The sequence below is a fragment of the Salminus brasiliensis genome, chromosome 24, assembly GCF_030463535.1.
Source record: "Salminus brasiliensis chromosome 24, fSalBra1.hap2, whole genome shotgun sequence".
Taxonomy (NCBI): Eukaryota; Metazoa; Chordata; class Actinopteri; order Characiformes; family Bryconidae; genus Salminus; species Salminus brasiliensis.
The window spans coordinates 4,972,928-5,000,599 of NC_132901.1; the positions used below are offsets into that span (position 1 = coordinate 4,972,928).

Below are 27,672 nucleotides of genomic sequence, written 5' to 3' on the forward strand. Positions count from 1 at the left end.
TAACAGGTTAATAACTGCACTGAAGTTAACAGCTGAGCTAATAATGTTGGATTATAGGCCTTAGTGAACATATCTCTTACCAAAATTAGACGACACAAAAATCATATTAAACTAAGTATTTTAGATATTTTGCATTTATGGCATTTAGCAGAAACTCTTCTCCAGAGTGACTTACAAGATTACTTGTATTACAGAGGTGGGTCAATGTAGTGTTAGGAGTCTTGCCCAAGGACTCTTATTGGTGTAGCACAGCATAGTCACCCAGACTGGGAATTGAACCCCAGTCTCCCACATGGTATGGTAGCTCAGTGGCAGGTAGTGGTGTTATCTGTTGCGCCTCACCATGCATTCGCATTGCATTCGCAACTGTCAGGTCCACATCGCCGCGCCCGCACCAGGGGCGGTTCCGGTCCCTTGGGACTTTTAAGTTGATGTTCATTTGATTTCACTATTCACGAACTTTAAGTTCAAGGTTCATGTTCACGTCACATGCTTGGGACTTTTATGTTGACATTCTGTTCATGTATCACGCCATGTTTTAAGTTGTGTTCACGTGTGTCGTATTTGTGTTCTTTGTTTCATTGATTTGGTTCACCTGAGGCTGTGGTATTTAGGGAGCCAATGCAAACACCCCTTTTCAGAGAATTTGCCGTTCTGAGCCAACCTGGAGACTTGGCTTCTGTATTAGGTCCACATAGTCAAGTGTCCAGTTAGTTCTTCACGAGGACGTCTGCGAGAGTCTGTCACGTTTCCAAGGGTCCTGCTGGGCTATCAACGTTCATGAGAGTTTGTTCTTAATCGCCTCTGGGGTACGGCGACTGATCCCTAAGCTTCGTATCTACATCTTGTAAGTTTTGTTGCACCTGATGAGCGCTGTTTACGTTCTCCCTTGCTTTTACACTGCCACGGCCAGTGTTCTTAGTTCTAGTTATATCTCCCCCGTTTTTGTTATCCCGTTCACACCTAGCTCCCTGGCTTTCCACCAGCCTCAGGTAGCTTCATTGTTCTGCCCACTTTACGTTGCCATGAGTTTGTTTTTGTTCCCAGTTTACCCTGTACTTTGCTGCCGTTTCATGTTCATGTTTTTGTTAATTAACGAGGTTAGCTAACGCCCCCTCCGTCTTCCAGTCATTCATCAATGATGTCCTGAAAGACTCTCTTGGACGATTCATGGTAGTCTTTCTGGGCGACATACTGGTGTACTCCCCCGACCTGATCTCTCAGATGCGTCACATTCGCCTGGTCCTGGCAAGACTCAGGTCCCACCTGCTGTATGTCAAACTGGAGAAATGTGTGTTTCACGTCTCAGAGATCCCTTTCCTGGGATATATCATAAGCGAGTGGGGGGTTCAAATGGATCAAGCGAAGGTTCAAGCGGTCGTGGTGGAGGTGGATGCTGTTTCTAGTCTTAAACGACCACAAGAATCAAGCCAAGAATCGGTCAAGTATGGGTGGGAGGGGATGAGGGCAGACATACATTGTGTAGTAGCATCATGTAGTGCAAGACACCTAAAGCTGGAGGGTAGTGACCGATGGTGGATCGCTTCTCTAGGGGGGGTAAATTTATACCATTCTCTCATCCAGCTCATGCCCTGGTGGACCACGTCCTCCGTGATTCTGCAATTCACGTCAAGGGTATGGGGGCGTTCTGTAAGCACATGGGGGTGAGCGTGAGTCTCTCCTCCAGGTATCACCCGCAGACCAACGGCCAGTGCGAGCGCACTAACCAGGAGCTGGGGAAGTGTCTGCGGATCTACTGTCATGACTACCCCAGCGACTGGTCGCGGTATCTGGTCTGGGCAGAGATGGCCCAGAACTCGCTGAGGTGGTGCGCCTAGCTCCCTGGCTTTCCACCAGCCTCAGGTGGCTTCATTGTTCTGCGCACTTTTTTTTCCACGAGTATGTTTTTGTTCCCAGTTTACCCTGTACTTTGCTGCCGCTTTATGTTCATGTTTTTCCCCTGTTTTTGTTCATTAAAGATCTTGCATTGCACCGTCCCTGCGAGTGTTCACCCGTCATTGTCAGACCTAGCCAGTCATGACAGCAACATATACATTTTCAACATTTTGCTTTGCAGATTTGATTATTTTGTTTATAACTTTGCCATAAAATGAACTGTAGTTAACATAACAAATGCCTGTGCCGGCCAAAATTGTTTTGAGGGTGATGAGGTGAAAAGGCCCCATCTACCCATCCCAAGACAGCAAGGCCAATTGTGCCATCTCTGACTCTGGCTGCTGATGGCAAAGTGGCATGGCTCGGGTTCCAACCTAGTGGCAGCACATTAGATGGCTCAGAGGGCCATGTCTTATTCCTTTTGCAGAGAATTTTGCATAATTTAAGAAATAATAGATAATTCAGCTTTTGTCAAAAAATACAGCTTAAATATAAATATAAATATAAAAATGAAAACTATCAGATACTTAGACTAGATTTGAGAGGGTTTCATCTGCTAAGATAGTATTCTTGCTAAGAAAAGGCAATTGAGTGAGTGTCTGACGGATGAACCTTGCTGAAAAAAGGTGCTAGAACTGCCTCTTGTTTGCCTAGAACACGTTTTCTGGTACTGATGGTCTGAGGACTACATGCAGCCACAACGCTAACGAGTATCTGTGCTGCAGAAAGGTGTAATCTTATGTAAGCTGAGTTTGGGTCCAAGCTTGAAACAACAAAACAAAAAGCTTTCCTGGTTTTGCTTGTTTTGCATTGTGGCAAAAGAGATGGGTAAATTTAGCTGAACGTAATCTGTCAGGATAACGCATGCAACATGTCTAAAGAGGTCTAAATTTGACCAAGAAATGTAAAATAAGGTAAATACACACTGTGTCCAGACTCATAAAAACCAAACCCATTGCAGTAAAATCAAGAAAAAACAGTAAATGGCCTGAAGAAACAATAAGAGGAAGTAGAACTCAAAAGAGGAAGTCATCCTTCTACAGTGGAGAGTAGAATCATGCTAAAAATGTATATTAAAAAAACAACATATATGTGTGTGTGTGTGTGTGTGTGTGTGTGTGTGTAAACAAAAACCCTTATATCAGACAGATGAAAGATGGTGCAACAAGTCAGTCATTACTTTTAAAATAGATACCTTTTATTTTAATGATTAAATAAGTAACCCAATGACTTCAATAACAATCTGCAGCATTTCTGGGATGCCTTGTGTGCACAGCTTTTTTCATGTTGAAGTAAAGCATCTACCATCTACCAGATGTTCTCCACTTGAGAACATTTAAAACAATTGGAACGGACAGTGGAACGAGCTCTGAGAGCCCTTTGGGTTTGGTCATGATGTTGATACCGCTCACTTCAACAATCAATGGCAAACCAAACTAAAAGCCTGAGGTTTAAATAAGACAGACTCTAGAATCATACCAAACCAGGTTCATCTGCAGCTGATGTGCTGCACCTTATTTTCTATAATCATTCAGTAGCCTATCAAGGCCTTGTAATGTCCTGTTATTAAGTCATTACAAGCAACATTTTTGTCCGTGTCAGTTGAGACATTGGTGTACCATGTGTGTAATGTGTTTTATGGATGTTGGGGAGGGGGGGCCAGTTTTATTTGGGTAAGATGAAGCAAGTCTGTGAGATGCGAGCTGTCTGTGAGGCCTAAAATTCACCCAATAAGTACTAAGACATGCTCAAATGTGAAATAAGGTGAAATTAAGCCAAAGCTCAAAACTAGGTCAATCTAGAACAAACCAAGAGCAGTGAAATCAAGAAAAAACAGGAAGTAACACTCAAATGAGGAAGTCATTCTTCTACACTGGAGAGCAGAATCAGGATAAAAATGTAAAAAAAAAAAAAAAAAATTGAACAAAAAACTCTTAGATCAGACGGACAAAGGATGGTGAGACAAATCAATTATTACCTTCAAAATAGATACATCCTAATTGAATGGTTCCCCATATCAGTGATGCTCAACCCTGGATCTTATAACTCATTTGGCTGAAGCACCGGCCTGATAGGAGTAGCTGGAACAAGCGATGGTCAGAGTGCGGACTTTCCCTTTTAACAACAATGTGTTTCTTATGCGGAACTGATACAGACTGATTAGGTATTCTATGAATTAATTATACATTACATTTATACATGCAAATCCATAATAGTAAAAAAGGTGGCATGCTAACACTGCTGAGGCCTCTCCTGGTTCTGTGTTCTTGTGTCCTTCTTTGGACCACTCTATTGTCTATAGAGAGCAGCCTGACCTCCAGCAACACTGTCTGATATGGAAACTGCTCCATCTCAGACAGGAAATACTGTTTTACACCCCTCCTGTTTGGATAAATGAAGCATTCAGGCCAAGTCCTCCAGACTCATGTGCAGATTCTTCTCCTATGCAGTCAGATTGCTAAAGAGATCTGCTTGATTGTTCTCAGTACTATTCAGACTCATCTAGCTCATCCATGTTCACCACTTCATCCACTGCACTCTGTCTAGTCTCTATACTGTGCTTAAAGTCTACTGTACCGTGTTTTTCACGGTGTCCTGAAGAAACCTTATTTGGTTTCTCACTCAGCACTTCTTTGGTTAGAAACAGTGACAGTAAAGTTGACAATGGCCTGGACCTGCACTCATAGCTTAACCACAGGAATTAGAGGTTAGGTGGATGACTTCCTTTTCTGACAGCATCACAACAGGGACTTCCCTATTTGATGGCTCCACATTAGTTAAACCACGCTGTCCCAATCAGACCAGCAGAGTGGTGTGGCATTTACAGGCACATATCCAACCTTCTGTGAATTGTTTACAGATTAAATATGTCTCAGGGTATTTCTGAAGATGTGATCTACTGTAATATCAACAGACGAGAGCAGGTGAAGGGGGTGAAGCATATGTATGAGAATGCAGACAGAGTTAAAGGCCTCGAGGTCAAAAGAGAGATTGAGAACACCAGGATAAAGAAAGACCTACAAACACAAAACGCAGGTGGGACTAAAACTTTTCTCTGTATTTCTAGAAGACAGTAGTGTGAATTCTTTTAAAGCATCGTATAGTTGAGATCTCACAGCTCCCTCTAAAGAACCTGCTTTTCAGACTGAAATGGAAATGTCTATCAAACATCAGTGACATGGGATATAATTCAGGCTGTAGTTTTACCAGGCTGTTAAATTTAGTAAAACTTTACTAAAAAAACAAAAACAAAAACAGAAAAACTCAGAGCATCCTTGGGTATACACTTTTAATCTCTTTTATTTAACTATTTAAACCCTCAAAACCTGTATCTGGGGCCATGGTCAACCTCAAAACAACAACAATGTACATATGACATTAGTAACTGCATAATTTATAGTGGATATTGAATAAATTATATTTGTTCCTGAATAGTTATTAGTGGATACAGAATGAAGTAGTTAATAATTCATAGTAGACATTGAAAAAAGCATAGCAGTAGCTGAATAGTTCATAGCAGTTCATGAATAATTCATAGTAAATTAAACAAACTGCAGTTACAGTAAAACTCATAGTATTTACTGAGAAATTCATAGTAGTTACTGAACTATTTATAGTAGATACAATTCTTTTACTGAAAATAAATCATAGCAGGCACTGAAAATGACTGAATAGTTACTGAATAATTTATAATATTTAATGAAACAATTAAAGCAATTACTAAAACAAGTGAAGCAGATACTGAATCATTCATAGTTGTTAATAATTTATATTAGTAGCTGAATAATTCATAAACATACATTTTTAATATTAGTGGCTGCTTAATTCATAGTGGATACTAAATATTAATACTAGTTAATGATTTGCAGTCTTAAAACTCAAATAATAGGTGTTAAAATAAAAAGCCTACACTTCAGGGCTAATAAAAGTAAAAATAATCACGGGACAGTGACTTATAGGATAGCTTCTCGTAGCACTGCAGTTTCATGAATCTGGCTCATAGTGAGGTTCTGGGTCCATGTTTAAAATCTGTGAAGAAGTACTGGAAGTCTTGTTAGTGAATGTTCACAGTGACATGGGTTGGGCTGAAATTAGGTAGGACGTGCTGAAAGTAATGGAAATTAAACCAAAGAAAATCTGCATTTGTATCCGTTTACGTCTAGGAGGTGACGCTCTATGGAACAGGTTCTACAGACTGGCTGCAGTGTGTCTGGGGCTGCTGTGCGTTCTCCTGCTGACTGCCATCACAGTGTTGTGGATCAAGTTCAACAACCTGACTATAGGGAAAAAACAGTTACAGACCAATTACACCAACCTGACTATAGAGAGAGACCAGTTACAGACCAGCAACACCAACCTGACTATAGAGAGAGACCAGTTACAGACCAGCAACACCAACCTGACTATAGAGAGAGACCAGTTACAGACCAGTTACACCAACCTGACTGTGGAGAGAGACCAGTTACAGACCAGTGTCACTAACCTGACTGCAGAGAAAAAACAGTTACAGATAGAGAGAGAGGAAGTCTTGAGGGGGCTTTTGGTTCTTGGTAAGTGCATTTTTGTCTCCTACATCCTATATGTTTGTCTTCTTGATCTACACACACACATAATAAATGTTAGTATTTCTACTACAGTCACCATCAAGCCTTGTGACCACCTCACTCCACTTTGTCACATTTCTTCAAATGATCTAAATTGCAGTGATTAGAGTTTCCACCTTCTGCACACAATTCCCAATACAGTACCACAAGCTCTCAATGCTGTTTAGATCCAGTGATCGGGTTCCACCCCATCACTCCATACTTGCACTGTCTTGTTGATGTTTTTGTTGGTTATCTCCCAAAAATGAACATCCAGAACATTGCACAACACACTGCATGAGCTTCCGAGCAATTCTTTGCATGTTAAAATACATTCTTAGAGTAGTCAGGAGAACAGGGCCACTCTTACAGTCTCCAAAGCTGGGGTGAGAATCTTAGAGCAATTAATGAAGTAGCGAAGAACGTAAGAAAAAAAGTCAATTTTGTAATTGTTTTCCGAAGAGCTTCTTAAACTTTAACGAATGTCGTTGTTGACTAAAAAATAAAGAAATGTTTAACTGCATTAAAAGTATTATTGTACAGATTCTGAAATCTCATTGGCTGATGAAAGTTCTCAGATGTACAATATGTACAATATTAATTCCATAAGTTATTATTATTATTATTATTTTTGTTGTTGTTGTTGTTGTTGTTGTTGTTGTTGTTGTTGTGACGCCCTGGTCAAACTCCATGTATAGTTTATGTCCTTAGTGTAAATAAGTAGCTTAATTTAACATGTTCCTAAAAAATAATATTACATTTTTTGATATTTGGTATTTGGACTTTATTTGAAGTGGTCCTTTGTAGATAATTAATAAACTCTAAACAGATCAATAACCCAGTAAAACTTATGTTCCATTAAGCAAAACCTAACCCAGCCATACCCAAAACCTAACCCGAACCTAAACCTCAACCTCAACCTCAATCTCAACCCAAACCTCAACTCAAATCGCAACCCTAACACTAACCCCAACCCTGATGCTGACTTCGACCTAAAACTTAACCTAAACCTTCACCTCTACTCAAACTTCAGCCCTAACCCTAAACCTAACCTGAACCTGAACCTAAACCTAAACTCAAACATCAACACTAACCTCAATCTCAATCCTAACCCCAACCCTTACCCTAACCCTCTAGGATTGGGGACTTCAGAGTACACCACATCGTATCTCTGATACGAATAGGTTCAGTTGGGTCCAACCTGTGAGCCAGAGCACAAAAGGAATAAATTCCATTGTAATGAAATACCTAATTAACCTCAGTCCAAACCCTAACCGTCACCCTGGCCATAATCCTAATCTTAATTTCAACCCAAAACCTAATCCTAACCCTCATCCTGGCCCTTTAATCTCAATCTAATCCCCCACCAATATACTAATGTATAAAAATGTTGTACTGACTGAGGTTGAACCATCTAGCCCCTGTACTTTATAGGAAGTCTTTAAAGTGTAGTGTTCTGTACTTACCCACATGTCTCCATCTTTGCTCTGAACAAGGATGGCATTACTTCAACTCTAGTCTTTACTCCATCACAACTGTGAAGAACAGCTGGAGTGGGAGTAGACAGGCCTGTCAAAGTAAAGGAGCAGACCTGGTGATCATAAACAGCAGAAAGGAACAGGTGAGAGAGAGAGAGAGAGAGAGAGAGAGAGAGAGAGAGAGAGATGGCCATTCTTACCCTGTTTTACTGTGCTCCACAATCACAGGACTATATCAATAAAACATTCCTCAGAACTGAAGCTTGGATTGGTCTGACGGACATCCAAACAGAGGGGGTCTGGAAATGGGTGGATGGCTCAGCACTGACCACTGAGTAAGAGACCACTGAACTGAATCTGATCATGGTCAAAGTCTGGATGTGAAATAGTGAAGATGTTCATTATTGTGTGTTTCAGGTTCTGGTGGCCGGGGGAACCCAATGATTATGGAAATGAAGACTGTGCTTTAACTGGCTTCAAGTATTCTACATCTGATACTTTAACCTGGGCTGATGCTCCCTGTGGACATATTGCAGTCGGGCTCTGTGAGAGAAAGTTTTAGAGAGTGTTGGATTTGCTTTTGAGCAGAACAGCACGAGTAGCCCAGGTTTCATTTCGAAATGTATGTATTAAAAGCATCAATTAATCAAAGCTTAACAATAACTCTATGTGTTTGCTGCTTTCAGTTTGGTGTAAAAAAGGTTAAATGAAGTTCAAAACTTCTAACAGGCTCCTAAGAACCACTTGTTGCAAGGAAGTGACCACAAGCATGGACAAACAGCCAACCCCAGCCAAGAGGGCTAGGAAGCATAACATGCCCTGATCTTTACACTGCAAAATATACAATTGAGCTATAGATGCTACAAATTGCTTGTGACAAAATTTTGATGTGATGAATTTTTACTTAATTGGGTGGAACTGTTGTAAATTCTTTGTTACTTTGGTGATTAAACATGACATCTCAAGATCTGTAAGAAAACATTACTCTGGTGTGAAGTTAGAGAGCTGTGTCTTTTCTTGAGGATCAGGTGAGGAGAGATGGAGTAACTGGAGACTGCTAAATCCGTCTATATTCACCAACTAGGAAAAAAGATTAATATAATTAATATATGAATATACCTATATTAATTTCAAATGAGAAAATAACAATGTAGTTAGTAATGTAGCACTGCTAACTAGTTACTAAAGTTGCTAACTAGCAGGCCAACACTAGCAGGCTATGCAGAAAGCAGCTATGACCTGTAAAGACACAGAAACACACTTGCTGGTAGTGATGTGTAGTTTTAATTCATGAGTACCAAGGACTAAACTAGACTAATACCAGCCTGGTATTAGCAAGCTATCTTCCCTAGCTAGCTGCCAAACCTTGTTGCTTAGCTAAAACATTTTTTAACAGTATCATAAATATCCAGGTGATCTGATATTAAATTACAGATGTTTTTATGAAGTAGCTTTTCAACATACATGGCCTCTAGTCTTTTGAGTCGAAAGCTTTCTTGTCAGCTAGCTAAAGTTCATTATTATCAGTAATTTTTCTGTCAGCTTTGGGTTCTAGTGAGGCACTACTGACTGAAACAACCTGTGAACTGAGACAGTCCATGTATCTGTTGTATGACAGAGGACATACTGGTTAATTATCTGGTTACAGTTGAAGTGTCTTCCTCCACTGAACAAGTACACTATTAATGTGGTTCTCAGTTTTCTGTCTAATAAACATTTCTTAGGCCAGATTTATTATAGTGAATTACTTTTAATAATTTCACTTCAGTAAAGTAGGATTTAGTCACTTGCAGAATATTCATCAGTTAAACGTGGTGGAAATTAAGAAGTGCTGTTGTAATCAGTTATTTTTACAGTGTCATTTGGAAGGATGGCTTAAGATCAGTGTACAGTGGTCAGAAAGATACATTGTTGTTCACGTCTGGGTTTTCAATGTGACAACATCCTGGCTGACCACTTCCATCCCTCTGCTTTTAATAATAAACTCTATGTTTAAAGGGCCTTTGTTAACCAAAGGTTACACTAGGGATGTAGCGAAATACTGGTATGGTAATCAGTATTGTATTAAAGTGGTAGTGGTCAGCTGATGGTTGTGGTGGGACCAGGAAGGGTTAAACATGGGCACCATCTGGGTTGGACCATTTGGAAAGTCCAACTGGGTCTCAGTAACAGCACCTGCACAAACCCATTCAGAGACCAAGCCCTCCTAGAATCCACTTAGCCCACGTTCCACCAATGGGAGCCACATATGAGCATGTTGTCTGGGTAAACATCACTTAAATAGAACCAGTCTGGCCAGGTGGAGCAGGCTAGAAGGCCTCGAAAAGCAGCACATGATGCCTCTGGTAAGGCTCTGAGACTTCAGTGAACCAGAGTGAGAGACATTATCCACAAATGGAGAAAACGTGAAACAGTGGCGAACCTTCGAAGGAGTGACCAGCCAACCAAAATTACATGAAGAGCACATTGACAACTCGTCCAGGTCATTCACTTGCCTCAGTTTAGGTCAATGTACAGGATTTCACAATAAGAAGACTGATTTATTAATTCTTGAAACACTGAATAATGAGTAGTTTTATTTTACAAATATTTGTAGTATTTTAAACCACACTGTAAAAGTTACTGTACATAAGCTAAAAAATAATATGGAAAGTGAATCCACGAATAACTACAGTTTCTCATTAGGGGTATCAGACTGGACTTCATATGATGGGGAAGGAAGGAAATAATAAACAAATTAATTAAATAAATAAATAAATAAATGACTAATGCTGGATATACATATATTACATATCTCTGGGATATGAAAGTTATAATTTTACATTTTACATTTACATTTATGGCATTTAGCTGACACTCTTATCCAGAGCGACTTACAGGGTTACTCATATTACAGAGGTGGGCCAATGTAGTGTTAGGAGTCTTGCCCAAGGACTCTTATTGGTGTAGCGCAGCATAGTCACCCAGACTGGGAATCGAACCCCAGTCTCCCACGTGGTGAGGTAGCTCACTAGCAGGTAGTGGTATTATCTGTTGCGCCACACCAACCATCCTGAGAGATTAGTGATTAGGCGAGATTAGTGTAGTATTTCTCACAATTAGTACAATTTTAAATTTTAAAAAGCACACCAAGAGACTAGAGTCTCAGAAAAGTTTGACTAAAGTATTAGACCTTGTTAGGGCTATGGCTTGTTCTTAATTGTCAGGAAAGGCCAGGCAATACAGTCTTTTTTCGGGTAGCCCGGGTTGCTAAGTTCATAATGTAATTAAGAAATAAGTTAACAGAAGTGGTGAAGGTCAAGTTGTGTGGAAAGCCAAGAAAACACTCTTACAAAGAGAACTGCTATGTAGCATTTGTACCTTAAAATGGAAATAATGACTGACACTGAGTGAAACCAGTAGGCCTGAGAAGAAGAAACAGTAAAAGGAAGTAAAACTCAAAAGGGGAAGTCATTCTTCTACACTGGAGAGTAGAATCAGGAGGAAAGTCTGAAATACAAGTGATCAAAAAAACTCTGATCAGATGAGTCTAGACACTTCAATTATTTTCATTAAAATAGATACCTTTTATTTTAATGGTTCCCCATATCTGTGATTCTCAATCCTGGATCCATAATCTTCATTTGACTGAAGCACCTGGCCAAGTCCTTCAGACTCATGTACAGATTCTTCTACCATGCAGTCAGATTGCTGGCGAGAGCTGTTTGATGGTTCTCAGTACTATTCAGACTCATTTAGCTCATCCCTGTTCACCACTTCATCCACTGCACTCTGTCTAGTCTCTATCATGTGCTTAAAGTCTACTGTACAGTTTTTCTCACCGCGACCTGAAGAAACCTTATTTGGTTCCTCACTTAGGACTTTGGATGTCTAAAATGGCCAATGGCTTGGATCTGCACTCACAGCTTAAGGTGACCTGTAAGACTTCCTTTTCTGACAGCAGCACAACAGGGACTTCCCTATTTGATGGCTCCACATTTCTTAAACCACACTGTCCCAGTCAGACCAGCAGCGGTGTGGCATTTACAGGGGGTGAGCCACATACCAACTAATTTCAATGTTTTGGTAAGTCTTTTATAGATGTTTTAAAGATGTCTCAGGGTAATTCTGAAGATGTGATCTACTGTAATAATATCATCAGAGGAGAACTGGTGGAGGTGGCAGTGGACATGCAGAGTGAGAGTGCAGACGGTAAGGCCAAAAGGGAGATGGAGGACACCAGGATACAGAAGGACCTACAAAGAAAAATCACAGGTGGGACAGAAACTTTTCTCTGTATTTCTAGAAGACATTAGTGGGAATTCTGTTAAAGGATCTTATTGTTGAGATCTGACCTTTCCTTCTGAAAAAGAAGCTTTTAGACTGAAATGGAAATGTCTATCAAACATCAGTGGTTTAGGATCTAATTCCTCAGCTGAACAGTCATGGGCAGTCTTGCATCCACTACATTTTGGTGGTAGACCTTGTCCTTTAGATCACTTGCATTTATAATGAAATGACTGTAATGTTAAGAGGAAACAATATTGAGGGAACTGATTGGAGGGAAAAAGTATGAGGGGGAAAATGGATCCTTGTTCATTACTGGGATTTTATTACAGATGGGTAAATGTGTCTTAGCGTAAGTGTTGGTGGGATGGAGTGTGAGGTTTATGGTTTGTGGATTGGCTCTGGGGGTGGGGGTGTGGTTATCTTGTGCTTAATGGTTCTGGTCCTTTTTACTGTGGGTGTTTTAATGGGAAGTGTCTAAGCTAGGTATGAGTTTTTGTTTTTAAGGGATTCTGATTTTTCTAATTTCTAATTTTTCTAATTTACTAATTTCTTGATTTCCAGTATTCTGTTGTCTTCTGTTGTTTAGTGGCTCAGTGGTCTAATGTGCTACCACTATGACCCTGGGGGTTGCGAGTTTGAATCCTGAGCCATGGCACTATGTAATTCCTTTAGGGCTTTATACCTCTCTAGCCCATGCCTGGCATTAGGCAACATGGTGCTAATAGGTTAATGTTATCTGTTACAGAGCTAGATTTTCTATTGGCAGTACTTCTCTACAGGGACCAGAGAAGATGCGTGTGTGCATTTGCACATCTGTGTCAGCAACAGGTGCAACTTAAAGTAGCTGAATGCATTTTTAAAGAGCAGAATATATTATGATGATGGATCCCATTGCCCTTGTAAACTGAACAAAGAAAACACTGACTCTGTAAGTGTTTTTAGAATCTGCTACGATACACACATTACACACTCTTTTACCTAGAGATTGTGTAAAATCCTGTAATATGACTCAGTCCACATCCATCAAAATGCATCATTGTTTAAGACAGGTATCCTTAACCATTGTACTGCCAAGACCACCTGTACACATAATGTCTCACCATGCACAAAATACTAAGTGAAGAGAAAATACACATAAACGTGTCAAAAAGTTAAATTCTTTAGTCCACTTTCACTCAGTCTTCTGGTCTTTCTCTAAACAATCGATTATTATTAAATGATAAAATAATAAACTGTTATTTGTTTTGTGTTTATCTTCAGTATGAGCACATTCATATATTTCAGTAATATTCAGACCTATTTTATTTAAACTCCTTCTGATCTTTATTGTCAGCTACAGGGATGAGTTTCCAAAAAGCCTTCCAGCACAAATTAATGACTCATGTTAAATGGTAAAGCCGGCATTACATAAAACACTCTCTCTATTTAACATGATCTTAATACTAAGAAGCTGTGCTGAAGTCAGCCGGCTGTTCTGTACTCTGACCATCATTATTTTTAGCATTGGTTTCAGTGGTGAGTTGCTGGTAAATAACCAGTCACTGCAGACAAAGAGGATCTGATCTCTGATCTCATAGAAAAAGATAAATATATACAATGATGCAGCGTTCTCTTCACTCACTCATCCCCACACTGTAACCCCCAGTGTGATAACCAGTGTATGAGTGTCTCTCTGGCACTGTACTGGGTTCAGTAGGTCACTGTGGACTGTGGAGAACTCAGAGTTTTACAATAAAATAAAGAAAAGAAAAATAAGAAGCATCAGTTCTGCTCAATGAGAGGTGAATACAGCACCATGGACAGCTCCAGTAAGCAACATAGAAATTTAGCTCTGGGAGAAATATATCATCTGTCAGCACAGTGAACAGTCGAGCTAAATAATCAATAAATCAACACACATACTGATCAACAGCTGATCTGGAGAGTCAGTGACCTCCGTATACAATCAAACACTCTATTGGAGCAGGACTGAATGTGCAAGAGGCAGTTCTCCTGCTGAAAATCCCACTTCTGTACAGATTCTGTGCTTTAAAGACTCTATGAGGACTAACAGACTGTAAGAAACATGCACAGCTTGATGCTGGTGTGTTCTACACTAATGTGTGGAACTCAGTATCTTTGGATGCAGAAACTCAGAAATACAGGCATTGGTTGGATCTGATGTTAAGCTGCTGATTGGCTCCCTCTTGTGGATCATTATGAGGTGACTCCCAAACTCAGGCTGTTTAAAATGCTAACTGGATCTTCCTCAGAGGATTGTCGGCACCTTTTTAGTAAAGTTTTTTTTTTTTTTAGTAACGTTTTTACTAAAAATGTTTACTTTTTAGTAAACATTTTTGTGTCACAAAAATGTTCATATACTTTCTGAACAAGTTTAAGATGAGAGCAGACGTTCTTCATAGCTTCTTCATCTTCTAAGTAAATCGTGATTTAAAATGAATTTTTTTTTACATCTTTTAAAGCTATAAAGCTTTAAACAGTGATACAAATGTTTTGAAAAGTGATCTATATCTTCTGAAAACTAATATGAAATATTTTAACCAGCAATCTGAATCATTTAAACAGTCATTGGAATCTCTTGAAAATGGATTAAAATCTGTTAAAAATCATTAGAAACTTACCAAAAGTATTTTGCATGTTTCAGAACCTGATCCAGATCTTTTGAAAAGTGAGTTGAATCGTTTGAAAAGTGAGTTGAATCTTTTGAATAGTGATTGAAATGTTATGAAAGGTAATCAGTATCCTGTGATTTAACAACTTAAATCTTGTGAATAGTGATTCAACAGTGAAAACTGATCCTGATCTTTTGAAAAAAATGATTTAAATAATCATTATGTGAGAATTGTTTTTTTCGGTCATCAGCTCCCCCTACAGGTGAAGAGTGTAATTCACTGCAGTGAAGACACAACTTCACACCTGAATTTTACAAGCTAAAAGATACAGAATTGTCCCGGAAAGTGGAAAAAAGCTCCAATTTATAAAGCTCCAACATGGAGCATGGCTAGGCCACTCCAGGACCTTGAAATGCTTCTTACGAAGCCACTCCTTTGTTGCCCTGGCAGTGTGCTTGGGATCATTGTCATGCTGAAAGACCCAGCCACATTTCATCTTCAATGCCCTTGCTGATGGAAGGAGGTTTGCACTCAAAATCTCACAATACATGAGTCCCTTTGCAGAGAAATAGCCCCAAAGCATGATGTTGCCACCCCCATGCTTCACAGTTGGTATGGAGTTCTTTGGATGCAACTCAGCATTCACTGTCCTCCAAACACAACGAGTTGTGTTTGTACCAAACAGTTCTTCTTTGGTTTTGACCATAAGACATCCCAATACTCTTCCGGAACTCTGCTCTCTAGCAAACTTCAGACGCACCCGGATATGTACTGGCTTAAGCAGGGGAACATGTCTGGCACTGCAAGATCTGAGTCGCTGGCGCCGTAGTGTGTTACTGACGGTAGCCTTTGTAACGTTGGTCCCAGCTTTCTGCAGGTCATTCACTAGGTCCCCCCGTGTGGTTCTGGGATTTTTGCTCACCGTTCTTGTGATCATTTTGACCCCACGGGCGGAGATCTTGCATGGAGCCCCTGATCGAGGGAGATTAGCAGTGGTCTTGTAGGTCTCCCATTATCTGATTATTGCACCCACAGTAGATTTCGTCACACCAAGCTGCTTGCATATTGCAGATTCAGTCTTCCCAGCCTTGTGCAGGTCTACAGTTTTGTTTCTGGTGTCCTTCGACAGCTCTTTGGTCTTCACCATAGTGGAGTTTGGAGTGTGACTGTTTGAGGTTGTGGGCAGGTGTCTTTTATACTGTTAACGAGTTCAAACAGGTGCCATTAATATAGGTAATGAGTGGAGGACAGAGAAGCCTCTTAAAGAAGAAGCTACAGGTCTGTGACAGCCAGAAATCTTGCTTGTTTGTAGGTGACCAAATACTTATTTTCCACCATTATTTGCAAATAAATTCTTTAAAAATCAGAGATTTTCAGAATTTTTTTTCTCATTTTGTCTTTCATAGTTGAGGTCTACCTATGATGTCAATTACAGGCCTCTTGATCATCTTGACTGCCCAGGGACATTCTGTTTCTTCACCCCGGCGTTCAACACCATTGTCCCAGACATTCTGTCCTCCAAACTCTCCCAGCTCCCAGTGCATTTAGGGAAAGTCATGTCCTGCACACAGACTGTCAACATTAATGCTGCTCAAGGAGGTGTTCTCTCCCCACTGCTCTTCTCTCCCTATACCAATGACAGCACCTCAAATGACCTGTCTGCTAAACTCCTGAAGTTTGCAGATGACACTACAGTCATTAGACTCATCCGGGATGATGACTGTCTGTATGAGTCTGTATATCAGCAGGAGGTTGAAAGAATAGTACTCTGGTGCAGTCAGAACAACCTGGAGCTGAACACGCTCAATGCTGTATAGATGAGAGTGGATGTAGGAAACACCCTCCAGCTCTGCTGCCCCTTTCTATCCTCAACAACCCTGTGTCAGATGCCGAGACCTTCAGGTTCCTGGGTACCACCCTTTCTCATGACCTGAAGTGGGAGCCCAACATTTCCTTCATCCTCAAAAAGGCCCAGCAGAGGATGTACTTTCAGCTGAGGAAGTTTGGTCTGCCTCAGGAGCTGTTGAGCCAGTTCTACACTGCAGTCATCCTGTGTACATCCATCATTGTCTGGTTTGGAGCAGTCACAGGAACAGACTGCAGTGAACAGTGAGCACAGCTGAGAGAATCATCGGTGCTTCTCTGCCCTCCATTCAGGACTGTTCAGTGTACTGCTGGGCAGAGAACACCATTACAGACTCCTCGCACACTGGTTGCTACCTCTTTCAGCTGCTCCCGTCTGGCAGGCGCTACAGAACTATGTCCACTAAGACTGTCAGACACAGGAACAGTTTTTTACACTCAGGCCATCACTTTCATCAACAGCTGATCACAATCATCAGCTATAGGCCATAGATATTACTGATCAATTATTAGTGTTACACTGTATATAAATGTCTTCGCACAGTCTATGTATACCGTGTATACTATTGTTCTCCGTATATAGTGCATTGTCTGTAAATTATATGTGAAGTAGCTGTATATTGTTTATACTAGAGAGACACTAACAGCCAGAAACAAATTCCTTGTGTGTGTGAACAAACTTGGCCAATAATTCTGATTCGGAGAGTATGAGGCATGCTGTCAGAAAATGTGTTTAAACAATCAAGAAAAACTGTAACTCACAGGGTCTGAAATACCCCACGACCCACATGTTAATCTGTCTGCATCTTATTTATCTTATTTATTTATTCTATACCTCAGTACCTGCTGTGTTTCATGTTTCATATGCGTTATAAGCAGTCTGCATATGATGTCATGGCATCATATAAATATCTATGCACCTTACACTCACTACCTCAACTCAGAAATTTATTGTATTGTCTTTCTAGTTTAATGTTGTCACCTACATCTGTGCGTTGCACTTTCTGCAGTCTGTTCTGTACTGTCTTGTTTTGTTCTCGTTTGTTCCATGCTGAAACCTTGTTCTGGGAAAAATGCTGATTCGTTCCACTGTGTATTTGTACAGAGCTCACATGATAGTGTGAGTCTGACCTATAGTGTGGTCTCTCTGTTGACCAATCCTACCTGAAACTAAACTGCACCTTTATCAGTATGAGATACCTGTGTTTACTGAGAGCTTCTCAAGAACCTGTGATCTACTGATGTTCTCTACAGTCCAATACAAAGATGCACTGATAGCTGTACTGTAGTAATGCTGCTTGTTCTTTACCACCACTAAAACAGTTCACCTAGTCCAGAAGTGCAGCATTACAGTAGAGCTCCTACAGAATACAGCTCAGTGTTCCAGTATTCTAGTATTTACTGTCTCTAAAAGAAGAGATTCAATAAAGGATTAGTAATGATACCTGCTTGTTGTGTCTGTAGCTTCCTCCTCGTGTTGACGGCCTCTGTCTCTGTGTTGGGGTCAAGGCCTCTAACAGTATCTCCTCTCTCCACAGTTATCTCCTCTCGATCTCCTCTGTTCAGCTCCTCAATTCCAATCACTTCATCATAAACACTGAGAGACATCTCTAATCTCTGAAAGACTGAAACACTGAGTTACTGCGTCTCTGTAGGAACACTACAGCACTGCTGCATGGCTCAGCTAGTTTAACTGCATTAGTGGAGTTAATACAGGAAGTGACCGAGCCCTGAGAACAGTTTCCTGTGTGTGCTGGAGGTGTGAATGCAGCAGAGCCCCTCATGCTCTTTCTTAAAGCTGGTTCTCACCCTCATACACTTTTACATTTATAAGATATTATAATAAAATCTGAGTTTAAATGAACTAAAGATCATAAACTGAGTCCAGCAGATTCACTAAACCGTGCTTTGAAGAACCAGCACTGTTGACCCTCGTCAGTAATGGAGCTGCATGCAGCTGCTTTCCTCTAGAGAGCAGTAGAGAAGTGTGTGTGCTGTGGAAAAGCTAAGTAGTGCTGCTGGTCTGGTCAGTCAGAGCAGTACAAGCATCTCCACCTCTACTTTAGCTCTCATGCTAAGCTGCACTAACAGCTACAGACACACTACTCACTTCAGCTCTCCTTCAATCTGCAGTTTCTCCCACTAAGATTCTCTGAAACTGTGTTTTATCTGTTTATCTATTTATGAAGTATTCTTACTATTACTGTGCTGTTCTTCTCACACAGCTGCTTATTTCACATTAGACACAAGCTGCACAGCTGTGAACAAAACAAATCCTCTCTGAATGGGTTTTTATTAAAACCCCACTGTAAATTATATTAAAACTATCGTTAGATAAAATCTCCAGTTTTCAGCTCCAGCTGAAATATATATGGATCAGTGAAGAAAATCATTAGAAAACTCTACAGTTATGAGCAGTATTCACTCAGCATTTCATAATCCTTTCAGGAGCTTCAGTCAGCATTTGAAACAGGTGGAGTTTGGGTGTGAACATCATGATGGTCCACAAGAGGGCGCTAATCAGCAGCTTAAATGCTGGATCTTGTAGCACCGCAGGAAGGTCTGGATGTGCTGGTGTGTGCTGCTCCAGACCTCCACGGCAGGCACTGAGGTCTCTGCTCAGGTCCAGGGGGCCAACGGAGGCTGATATTCTAGGCATACTTGGTAAGGCGTGAGTCCACCTTAGGGAGTTCTGGGCCATCTCTACCCAGACTAAATACTCCGACCAATCGCTGGGGTACTTAACGAAAGAAATTTCCCCAGCTCCTGGTTGATGCGCTTACACTGGCCATTGGTTCGGGGGTGGTACCCAGAAGTGAGGCTCACGCTTACCCCCAGATGTTCACAGAAGGCCCCCCAGACCTTCGAAGTAAACTGACTGCCCCGGTCAGACATGATGTCCTCCGGGATGCCAAAGTTACGGAGGACATGGTCGACCAGGGCTTGGGTGGTTTGCATGGCCGTGGGCAAGGACAGGAATGGAAGAAAGTGCACGCCTCTGGAGAACCTGTCCACAATCGACATTATCACCAACTGCCCCCCGGACTCGGGCATATCGGTGATAAAGTCGACAGCGAGATGCGACCAGGGATAATAAAGGATAATAAAGGCCAGGATAATAAAGGCCTATTGACCTGGTTTGACCTAAAGTGTGTTAGATTCAGGATGTTTGTATTAGATTAAAGAAGAGTGTGTGTTAGATTCATTAAGTGTGTGTTACATTCAGTAAGTGTGTGTGTTACATTAAGTAAGTGAGTGTGTGTTAGATATTTGCTCTGTTGTAATACTAATAGCTGCATCCAGCATTTGGGAGAAATGTCATTTCACAGCTCCTCATCTATAACTGATCAAATCCAGCAGTCAGATCATCCAGACGGTCTGTGGTCTGACTTCACATCAAAAACCCATGCAGGTAAGGGCATGAGCTTTCCAGCAGGGAGTGTCTTGGGGATCGTACATTAGGCGCATACACTACATGAGGCCACCACGGCATGGATATCCGCACGCATGCTCTCCCTCCAGTACTTTGGAGAGAGGAGGTGATATGTGCGGGTCTCCCCCGGGTGGCCAGAATACGTGGAGGAATAGGCCCAGGCAATGAGACGTTTACGGAGTGATTCTGGGACATACAAACGGAGGGGCACAAGGTGGGTATGGCGGTCTGAGCTAGGCCTTGAGCTATCTTCGTGTCTATATCCGGATGGCATGAACTGACATGGTTGAGAGCAGAATGGGTTCAGGTGTGGTTTCTCCACTTTCTCCCTCCTGGTGGATGCGAGACATCCGTCTTGGTGTTACGTGAACCAGGTTGATACATGATAGCGAATTTAAAATGGGCAAAGAAGAGAGACCACCTAGCCTGACGTGTGTTCAAGATCTTAGCATGACGTAGGAATTCAAGGTTCATGTGGTCTGTGACCACACAGAAGGGGTGAGCAGCGCCCTTAAGCCAATGCCATCTTCACGGCGAGGGTGCTCCCTGTCTCTGTCTCCGTAGTTACGCTCAGCCGCTGTTAACTTTTTTGAATAGAAAGCTATGAGGTGAAGCCTGTCCTCCCTTCTGTGTTGTTGGTAGAGGACAGCCCCCACCTCAGTGCTGGAGGCATCCATCTCTACAACTATAAAATCACGTAGGGGGTCTGGATGTTTTAGCAGCGGCGCCGAGGTGAACGCCCGTTTGAGCACTTGGAAGGACCCCTCCGCCTGCGGAGTCCACATGATCCTCTTAGGGGCCCCTTTTAGGAGGAGTAATGGGTGCTAAAGTCAGGACCTACAAGTCAACTACCTTATAACTGCTGATCTCTAAATTACCTTTTACTTTAAAGTTCTACTCTGAGCTACTCTCTATCAATTTAAAACATACCTATTTAACTCCCATGCATCAGATATTTATGTGAGTAGGTAAAGAAAAGCACTGGGCATTTATTTATTATTTATTTATTTAGCTTAAAATTAAAAGCCAATACAAAAAAAAAATCTTTATTTAGGTTTTCCCGTTTGAGTTGCATTAAAGTGGACTTCTCATTTTTCTCTTCTCTTATTTTCATTATTTGACTTAAAAAAGACTAAAGCAATTGACTAAAATTGACTGAAAGTGATCTGACTCCTCCCACATTTCACATCTCACATACACACACACACACACACACACACACTAACACGCTCAGGCACTTATTATTATTCTCTTTTCACAGATCCAAACCAACTGGGAAGAACAGGGATAAACAGCCCAGTTCTTTACAGGATCAAACCAATAGCCACATACACCACAGTCTTCATCTTCAGCATAACTGCTGGGTTCTCCATATCCCCAGAATCTGAGAGAGAATCAGATGATCAGTGTGTTTATCAGAGCAGTGAAGAGTGAGAGTCAGTAACTGCTTCATGATCAGAGTTCAGTTCAGTGGTCTCTTACTCAGTGGTCAGTGCTGAGCCGTCCACCCATTTCCAGGCCCCCTCTCTTTCACCGCCAGTCAGACCAATCCAAGATTGCCAACGTTTTCTCAACTGGTGAATGAAGTTCTGTTGTAGTACAATAACTGCTTACACATCTCCAACAACCCACCACACACACACACACTCAATATACACACACTAAAGGTGTCATCAGTTTGAACTCTTGTCTTCAGTGAAAAGCAGAACTCCACCTGCAGGAAGCCTGTGAGAACAACAGTACTGTGTTCTGAAGATCTGTTCTAACTGTGTAATTATACAGTGTCTTAAAGGTAAAATCACATTTCTCAGATACAGCATTACCCAGTTTTAGAGCTCTCTTACCTGTTCCTCTCTGCTGTTGATGATCAGCAGGTCTGCTCCTCTCTCTTTGCAGTCCTTTCTGCTCTCACTCCAGCTCTTCTCCTCAGTAGAGATGTAGTAAAGGCTGGAGCTGAAGTAGATCCATCCCTCCTCATTGGCTTTTTCTACAGATCAAATAAAGGTTGTTTCACTCATGGTGAATTACTTATGGGTTTAATTATAGAAATGAAATACAAAAGTAATCCATTATGAGTAAAACACACAAATAAAGTAAAGTACAGAATATCTGGAACCTCCCCGTTTCCTCCATTAATGGAGTGAAGTTCCACAGACATGAGTGTTCCTCTTTCTCCTAGTGTTCTTAAAGAACTATCAATAGTCTATCAAAAGAGGGGGGATGGGCAATATAGACGCATTGACCATAACCAACTTCATAACTGTAGAACCACACTGGCCTCCCTGGTGACTAAGGCCATGTCTAGCCTCACTGGCATGATTATTTCATGCTCAGTGCCACCAGTTCCATTGCAAACACACAACACCACTACTATAACAGAACAGTGTTCCTAATAAAGGTGTCAGTAATGAGCTGAATTTACAAACTGAAATAAATCACTAACCCAGTTCAGAACGCCTTTTCTGCAGCCCATCGTTCTCTGCCTGCAGGTTGGTGTAACTGGTGTGTAACTGGTCTCTCTCTGCAGTCAGGTTGGTATATCTGGTGTGTGACTGGTCTCTCTCTGCAGTCAGGTTGGTGTTACTGGTCTGTAACTGGTCTCTCTCTGCAGTCAGGTTGGTGTTACTGGTCTGTAACTGGTCTCTCTCTGCAGTCAGGTTAGTGTAACTGGTCTGTAACTGGTCTCTCTCTGCAGTCAGGTTAGTGTAACTGGTCTGTAACTGGTCTCTCTCTGCAGTCAGGTTGGTGTAACTGGTTTGTAACTGGTCTCTCTCTGCAGTCAGGTTGATGAACTTGATCCACAGCAGTGTGATGGCAGTCAGCAGGAGAACACACAGCAGCCCCAGACACACTGCAGTCAGTCTGTAGGATCTGCTTCCTGCAGAGTGACTTTCTATGGGGGAAACACAGATACATGAGCTTCAGTCATATACATTTTCTTTATGGAGCTTGAGTTCATAACAAATCAATAAACCTTGCTTTAATTGGCTGGTTAACAGTAGCCATATAGCATAGCCTAGGCATGCATAGCTATGGCGCTACTTTCGGCCATATTGTAATCAATGGCTGAGGTTACTGCCCGTTCCTAAATACACCAATAATTCAACTAAACACACATATCAAAGTTTCCCCTTCATCAAGTTTAAACATACTTAACTCCAGCTGAAAAACTTGTGTCATTTTGAACAAGGCAACCAATAAAACCAGAGTTAGTCTGAACCGGAGTGAACGCAGGCCTAAACAGTGGGACAGATTTACTTATATTTGAGTTTAGCATTTTTAATCACAAAGATCAACGTTAATTCATTCATGGCAAAGTAGCCCTTGAATTTAACTTTTAGTGATCTGGGTGGTTTTAATTTAATTTAAGGGGCGTAAATATAATGAGACCAAATATGACTGGGGTCTCTGTTTTGGTTATGCCAGATTTTTTTTTCAGTGAACTTTTGCGCTTTTGAGCTACAGTCAGTGACTGTAAATCTACAATATGGACTTCAGTCAGATCATCCAGACTGTCTGTGGTCTGTCTTCATACCACAATGTCTTTGTTAAAACCATATAAAACCAATGCAGATCTCTTAGTAACCAGAGAACAGTTCTATAGTGTTGGTCTAACCTATACTGCGGTCTCTCGGACCAATCCTATCTGAAACTAAACTACACCTGACTTACCTGTGTTTACTGAGAGCTTCTCAAGAACCTGTGATCTACTGATGTTCTCTACAGTCCAATACAAAGATGCACTGATAGCTGTACTGTAGTAATGCTGCTTGTTCTTTACCACCACTGAAACAGTTCACCTAGTCCAGAAGTGCAGCATTACAGTAGAGCTCCTACAGAATACAGCTCAGTGTTCCAGTATTCTAGGACTTACTGTCTGTAAAAGAAGAGATTCAATAAAGGATTAGTAATGATACCTGCTTGTTGTGTCTGTAGCTTCCTCCTCGTGTTGACGGTTTCTGTCTCTGTGTTGGGGTCATGTCCTCTAACAGCGTCTGCACTCTCATAGATCTCCACCACCATCTCCACCCTATCTCCTCTGTTCAGCTCCTCAGTTCCAATCACTTCATCATAAACACTGAGAGACATCTCTAATCTCTGAAAGACTGAAACACTGAATTACTGCGTCTCTGTAGGAACACTACAGCACTGCTGCACGGCTCGGCTAGTTTAACTGCATTAGAGGTGTTAAGTAAAGGAAGTCACCGAGCCCTGAGAACAGTTTCCTGTGTGTGCTGGAGGTGTGAATGCAGCAGAGCTCTCTTGCTCTTTCTTAAAGCTGGTTCTCACCCTCATACACTTTTACATTTATCTCTCATAGATGAACTGAAGATCATCAACTGATCCATTCAGAAAACCAGAGTCCAACAGATTCACTAAACCGTGCTTTGAAGATCCAGCACTGTTGCTCCTCTTCAGTGAAGGAGCTGCAGCTGCTTTCCTTTAGAGGGCAGTAGAGAAGTGTGTGTGTGTGTGTGTGTGTGTGTGTGTGCTGTTAAAAGTAGTGCCACTGTTATTGTCAGTCCGACCAGTATCAGTAATTTTAATAAATGAACTATATATATATATATATATATATATATATATATATATATATATATATATATATATATATACAGTGCCCTCCATAATTATTGGCACCCCTGGTTAAGATGTGTTCTTTAGCTTCTAATAAATTGAGTTGTTTTCTAAATAATATAGGACCACGATGGAAAAAAGAGTAAAATCCAACATTTAACTCAAGTGAATTTATTCAGTAGAAAAAAAAATCCCACATTAAGAAATAATTGTTTAACATCAAATCATGTGTCCCACAATTATTGGCACCCCTGATGTTAATACTTTGTACAACCCCCTTTTGCCAAAAAAACAGCACCTAATCTCTTATAATGTTTCACAAGATGGGAGAATACAGATAGAGGGATCTTTGACCATTCCTCTTTGCACAATCTCTCTAAATCATCCAGCGACCTGGGTCCTCTCCTCTGCACTCTCCTCTTCAGCTCACCCCACAGGTTTTCAATGGGGTTGAGGTCTGGGGACTGAGATGGCCATGGGAGGAGCTTGATTGTGTGTGTGGTGAACCATTTGTGTGTATATTTGGCCATATGTTTTGGGTCATTATCTTGCTGAAAGACCCAGTGACGACCCATCTTCAGCTTTTGGGCAGAAGCCACCAGATTTTGTTTTAAAATGTCCTGTTATTTCAAAGCATTCATGATGCCATGCACCCTAACAAGGTTCCCAGGGCCTTTGGAAGAGAAACAGGCCCACAGCATCACTGATCCTCCCCCATATTTCACAGTGGGCATGAGGTGCTTTTCTGCATACTCAGCTCTTACGCCAGACCCACTTAGAGCATTTGTTGCCAAAAAGCTCTATCTTAGTTTCACCTGACCAAAGCACATGGTCCCAGTTGAAGTTCCAGTACTCCAAACGTTTGCGTTTATGATTATGAGTGAGAAAAGGTTTTTTCCGTGCATGCCTCCCAAACAGCTTGTTGGCATGCAGATAGCGCCTGATGGTTGTTTTGGAGACTTTGTGACCCCAAGCTACCATTTGTTGCAATTCTGTAAGAGTGAGCTTTGGAGACCTTTTTATTTCTCTGATCATCCTCCTCACTGTGCGTGGGGGCAAAATAAACTTGCGTCCTCGTCCAGGCTTGTTTACCACTGTTCCAGTTGTTTTAAACTTCTTAATAATTCTTCTGACAGTAGATATGGACAGGTGCAGGTGAGTGGCTATTTTCTTGTAGCCATTGCCTGACTTGTGGAAGTCAACACACATCTGCCTTACTAGAATGGTATGTTCCTTTGTCTTTCCCATGTTGAAGAGAAATGGCCTCTGTGTTTATACCCCAGGGAAACAGGAAGTTGTGAATTACTAATTAAATGTTCCTACATACTCTGATCAACTTCGTAAACTACTGTAGAATTGACAGAAATACTTTAATTACACTAAGAAATGTTAGGGGTGCCAATAATTGTGGAACATGTGATTTTATGAAGAATAATTATTTCTTAGGGTTTTTTTCCCCCTTAAAATTCACTTGAGTTAAAGGTTGGATTTTACTCTTTTTTCCATCGTGGTCCTATATTATTTAGAAAAAAACTCAATTTATTAGAAGCTAAAGAACACATTTTAACCAGGGGTGCCAATAATTATGGAGGGCACTATATATATATATATATATATATATATATATATATATATATATATAGTGTTCCCCTTCACACTGACAGCACTCGCATTTGACTAGGGCAACTCCAGCAGGGCTTTAGCAAATTTATCAGCTTCACCTTTCTTATACCCACATTTCACTGCATTCTGACCTAACAGCCTTGGCTGGATACTTTAGTTGGCTGGATACTTTAATTCAGCAGTTACAATGATGTGTGTGAACACACCAGCATGTCTGATACACTCGTACCAGCTGTACACACACTTCCACATCACTACCATGTAGGGGTCACTGCTGTACTGAGAATTGTCCACGACACAAATAATAACTGCTCAGTGGTGCCCTATGGTGGGCCCTTCCACTTACAGACATTTTCTCAGGGGCTGAAAAACTGTGCAGAAACAGATGAGCTACAGTCAGTGACTGTAAATCTACTTATACTTATATAGGTGTAGGTAGGTGTTTCTGATAAAATGGTCAGTGCTTGCAGGTGCAATATCTTGTTCAACAGATGCATAACTTGGAGTAAATAAAGGATTAGTAATGATACCTGCTTGTTGTGTCTGTAGCTTCCTCCTCGTGTTGACGGCCTCTGTCTCTGTGTTGGGGTCATGTCCTCTAACAGCGTCTGCGCTCTCATACATAACCACAGTTATCTCCTCTTCATCTCCTCTGTTCAGCTCCTCAAAGTAGATCACTTCATCATAAACACTGAGAGACATCTCTAATCTCTGAAAGACTGAAACACTGAATTACTGCGTCTCTGTAGGAACACTACAGCACTGCTGCACGGCTCGGCTAGTTTAACTGCATTAGAGGTGTTAGTAAAGGAAGTGACCGAGCCCTGAGTACAGTTTTCTGTGTGCTGGAGGTGTGAATGCAGCAGAGCTCTCTTGCTCTTTCTTAAAGCTGGTTCTCACCCTCATACACTTTTACATTTATAAGATATTATAATAAAATCTGAGTTTAGCTTCTTTATGTCTGATTATTTCCATGCACGGTTCTGAATGTCAAAGTTTAGACGCAGTCTGTCTAAATACATTGTATTCATTATTTTTGCCCTCATTAGATGCCAATAACCTTTATCTCTGTGGTGTTCGGTGTCAGACACCCAAACATCCAGCAAACTTTTGATGCAAACTCCTCAATTAAGGACAAACTGGTCTTCTATTGGTTATTTTTTTATTGAGTTTCATTAATGAAGTCAGGTCAGAGTCCAGCTGTGCAGTTGGATACTTAGGCTGATATACTAAGAGACTGTGTGCCTTGTTGAATTTCCACCTCAACCACATGACATGTTCTTTAGCACATACAGCTGCCATGTGACATTAGCACATGCTAAACACACACACTTTTC

General features: G+C 41.1%; 2 protein-coding genes across 2 annotated transcripts in view; one reads left to right on the top strand and one right to left on the bottom strand.

Annotated features, from left to right (window-relative positions):
- Nucleotides 1–27,079, bottom strand: part of LOC140546894 (uncharacterized) — a 49,965-nt gene extending 22,886 nt beyond the window's left edge. The window contains exons 1-5 of the mRNA XM_072670348.1: nt 26,942–27,079; nt 24,052–24,181; nt 22,803–23,027; nt 22,578–22,613; nt 21,979–22,121 (exon numbers count right to left, since the gene is read on the bottom strand). Coding sequence (XP_072526449.1) covers nt 21,979–22,121; nt 22,578–22,613; nt 22,803–23,027; nt 24,052–24,181; nt 26,942–27,037 — 630 coding nt within the window. The 5' untranslated portion in view covers nt 27,038–27,079. The remainder of the gene's footprint in view (nt 1–21,978; nt 22,122–22,577; nt 22,614–22,802; nt 23,028–24,051; nt 24,182–26,941) is intronic.
- Nucleotides 4,764–8,519, top strand: LOC140547186 (uncharacterized). The gene is made up of 5 exons (XM_072670775.1): nt 4,764–4,932; nt 6,060–6,446; nt 7,976–8,100; nt 8,186–8,292; nt 8,375–8,519. The coding sequence occupies exons 1-5, from the start codon at nt 4,764–4,766 to the stop codon at nt 8,517–8,519; spliced, it is 933 nt and encodes a 310-aa protein (XP_072526876.1).
- Nucleotides 27,080–27,672: the final 593 nt, after the last annotated feature.